Here is a 2,503-nt window from a genome sequence, read left to right as displayed (position 1 = left end):
TATATATATATATATATACATTCACTTTTGTTTTCTATTTAGCCATAAATAAATAATCTGTTAATTCACGTGGATTGATGTGAACATGCATAAGTAACCATTATAAATTCTAGAATTTAAAACATTGTTAGATTGTTGAATGTTGATTTAAATACGAAATCGTTCTTTACCGTTAAAACTTTTGTACTTGAGAATGATCGCACCAGTGATCGAAACGTCACACCTGTTCTAAATACAAATCCTACTTATAGTAAAAGCTGCAACTTGTAATAAAATATAACAATTACTATTCGTAGCCGATATGATATAGAGGTCGCGCTGGTAAAAACAATTACTCGAGGATTTAGGCTTACATTGTTTAATTTCTGAATTTATAATTTTATGGTAATTCTATTTGATGCGAAACGTAGAAGTCATCAGTTAAAAACTTTACTTAACATAGTAAAAGTTTAAAGGTTTGTTAGTAAAAAAAGTGTTTAACGTAACAATCAAAATATTCAATAGAAAGTTACTTTGATACTGGAGTGTACATGTGTTTAGTTTAGTTAAGCTAAACTTCCGCTTTATCCAGTCAAGATCAAGTTTATAATATAGTTAGGCCTAGTTGTAGCAGCACACAAGTCACAATTAATTAGCTCCAAAATTTGTGAGTAAACTATTTGAATCGAACTTGAGAAATCAACTTTTAGTTGTTTAGCTTCTGAGGAACTAGAATTCTCAAGCAAAATTCCAAAACTTTTCTAATAATAGTTGTAATGGCATCAGCTGCACAGAATACATCTGTTAGTGTTACACTTACAGTGGAAACAATTACAAACGGAATCTTGGTGAGTTTTTATATTTAACTAAAATATAAGTTTTATAAATTACAGTTAGTTTGAAAAGATAGCTATCAATAGTTTTAAAATCAAATTATTTTGTTATTACTAACCTCTTAAAATTCAAACTAGCATAAAGCTTTCAAATGTTTTCTTTCTTCCAAGGGAAGTTAATATTTCAGATCCAAAGCATCCTATGGAAAGTATTAGAAATAGAATTGACCTGAATCATTTAGATACTAATTCCTTAGTTGTAAAAAGTAAAATTGGGAGATGAAACCTACATAAAAGGACTATGTATAGGTAGGATTTTTTTCCAGAGTTGTAATGGATGCTAAGGATCAGATATGCAAACATACCTCATTTTTGGTAGGTCATTATAACAGTGTTTAGTTGCCTGAGGATTGGAGAGTTGTAAATGTTACTCCTATTTTTAAAGAACAGGATAAGAGTTGTCTTGGAAATTATAGGCCAGTTAGTTGTACTTTTGTAGTAGGAAAATTTCTCATGAGTCTGATAAAAGAAGCTTTGCAAAATTTAGTGAAATATCATAAAAGTAGGCCAGTATGGATTCACTCAATGGAAATTTTGCCTTGGTAACATGTTACCTTTTTTTCAAGAATGTTCTTGTTTATTTGGGCAATGGAAAGGGTGTAGACTTGGGGTACATAGATTTTAAAAAGTTTTTATATGGTGTTTCATAGAAAATTACTTAAAAAATTATACCACAAAAGTTAGGTTCTGATTATTTAAACAATTTTAACTGAAAAATATTTTTAAGTTGATTTTTTTCATTTTTTAGCATTTATTTAATATAACTTGGAAGAAAAATTTCAAACATATTTAGCACAGCTCCAAAAAGTAAACAGTGCATTTATCAATTGTTTTAGAATTTTTCTGCACATCATATCATAAATTTATATTTATTATGAAGTTCATTCCTTGAGAATAGAAGTTATTTTCTTTTGTAGTTTTCATTCTACTACTACATGCCTCCATCCCCCAGCATGTGATTAGAACAATTAATAATGAAGCTCATATATGAGAATAATATAAATTTCTTCTTTTTTAATAAAACTTTCAATATCTGTAATGTTATTGTACAAAATTTGAAAGCCAGTAGAGAATGAGTAAGAATAAAACTAGAAAGCCTATTTAGATAATATTGTATTATTATGTTAAGAAATAAGTGTTTAACTCCTGCAAACTAGCTGTAGTAATGTCATCCTTACAATAGTGGTATGATACCAGTTAAATTTTTAAAAGTAAGTTATTCAACCCGATGACTACCAGCTACTAACTTTCTTAGTAGGCAATGCAAGTCTTGCTATATTTCATTCCAACAATAAAACTACAGGAAGAATATTTTCGAAAATTCAATAAATACTTTGACAAATGTAGGTAGTTTAAAAAACATAAAGCCTATTACTTTTAATAAATTTAGTTTTTTTTGCATTATCATCTTTAATATCTTGGAAAATTACATTAGGAAATCGTATTTATAAGAAATGATTACAATATTTATATTTGCTACAGATTTGAACTTATTACTTTTAATGTTTTAGTACATTATTTTGAAATCCCCAAAAAATTGCATCCTCCATAAAATACAAATTTTATCTGTTTTTAATTGTTTTTAATAATCACGTATACTTCTTATGGTTTCAAGTATTATACAGACCCGT

The 2,503-nt window shown here is 27.7% G+C and overlaps 1 protein-coding gene across 4 annotated transcripts in view; it reads left to right on the top strand.

Annotated features, from left to right (window-relative positions):
* The first annotated feature begins 311 nt into the window (after positions 1 to 311).
* The window catches only part of LOC106460641 (poly(U)-binding-splicing factor half pint-like), a 71,083-nt gene continuing 68,891 nt past the window's right edge, over positions 312 to 2,503 (top strand). For 3 of the 4 annotated variants that reach the window (XM_022387406.1, XM_022387405.1, XM_022387407.1), the window contains exon 1: positions 312 to 827. Coding sequence is in view for 1 of the 4 variants with exons in the window: in XM_013920366.2 (XP_013775820.1) it covers positions 756 to 827 (72 nt within the window). In the remaining 3 variants the exon portion in view is untranslated. The remainder of the gene's footprint in view (positions 828 to 2,503) is intronic. The other variant, XM_013920366.2, reaches the window with a different exon arrangement.

This window comes from Limulus polyphemus, unplaced genomic scaffold, assembly GCF_000517525.1.
Source record: "Limulus polyphemus unplaced genomic scaffold, Limulus_polyphemus-2.1.2 Scaffold807, whole genome shotgun sequence".
NCBI lineage: Eukaryota > Metazoa > Arthropoda > Merostomata > Xiphosura > Limulidae > Limulus > Limulus polyphemus.
Note: the sequence above shows the minus strand (reverse complement) of the source record. Positions and strands in the feature narration are given on the sequence as shown.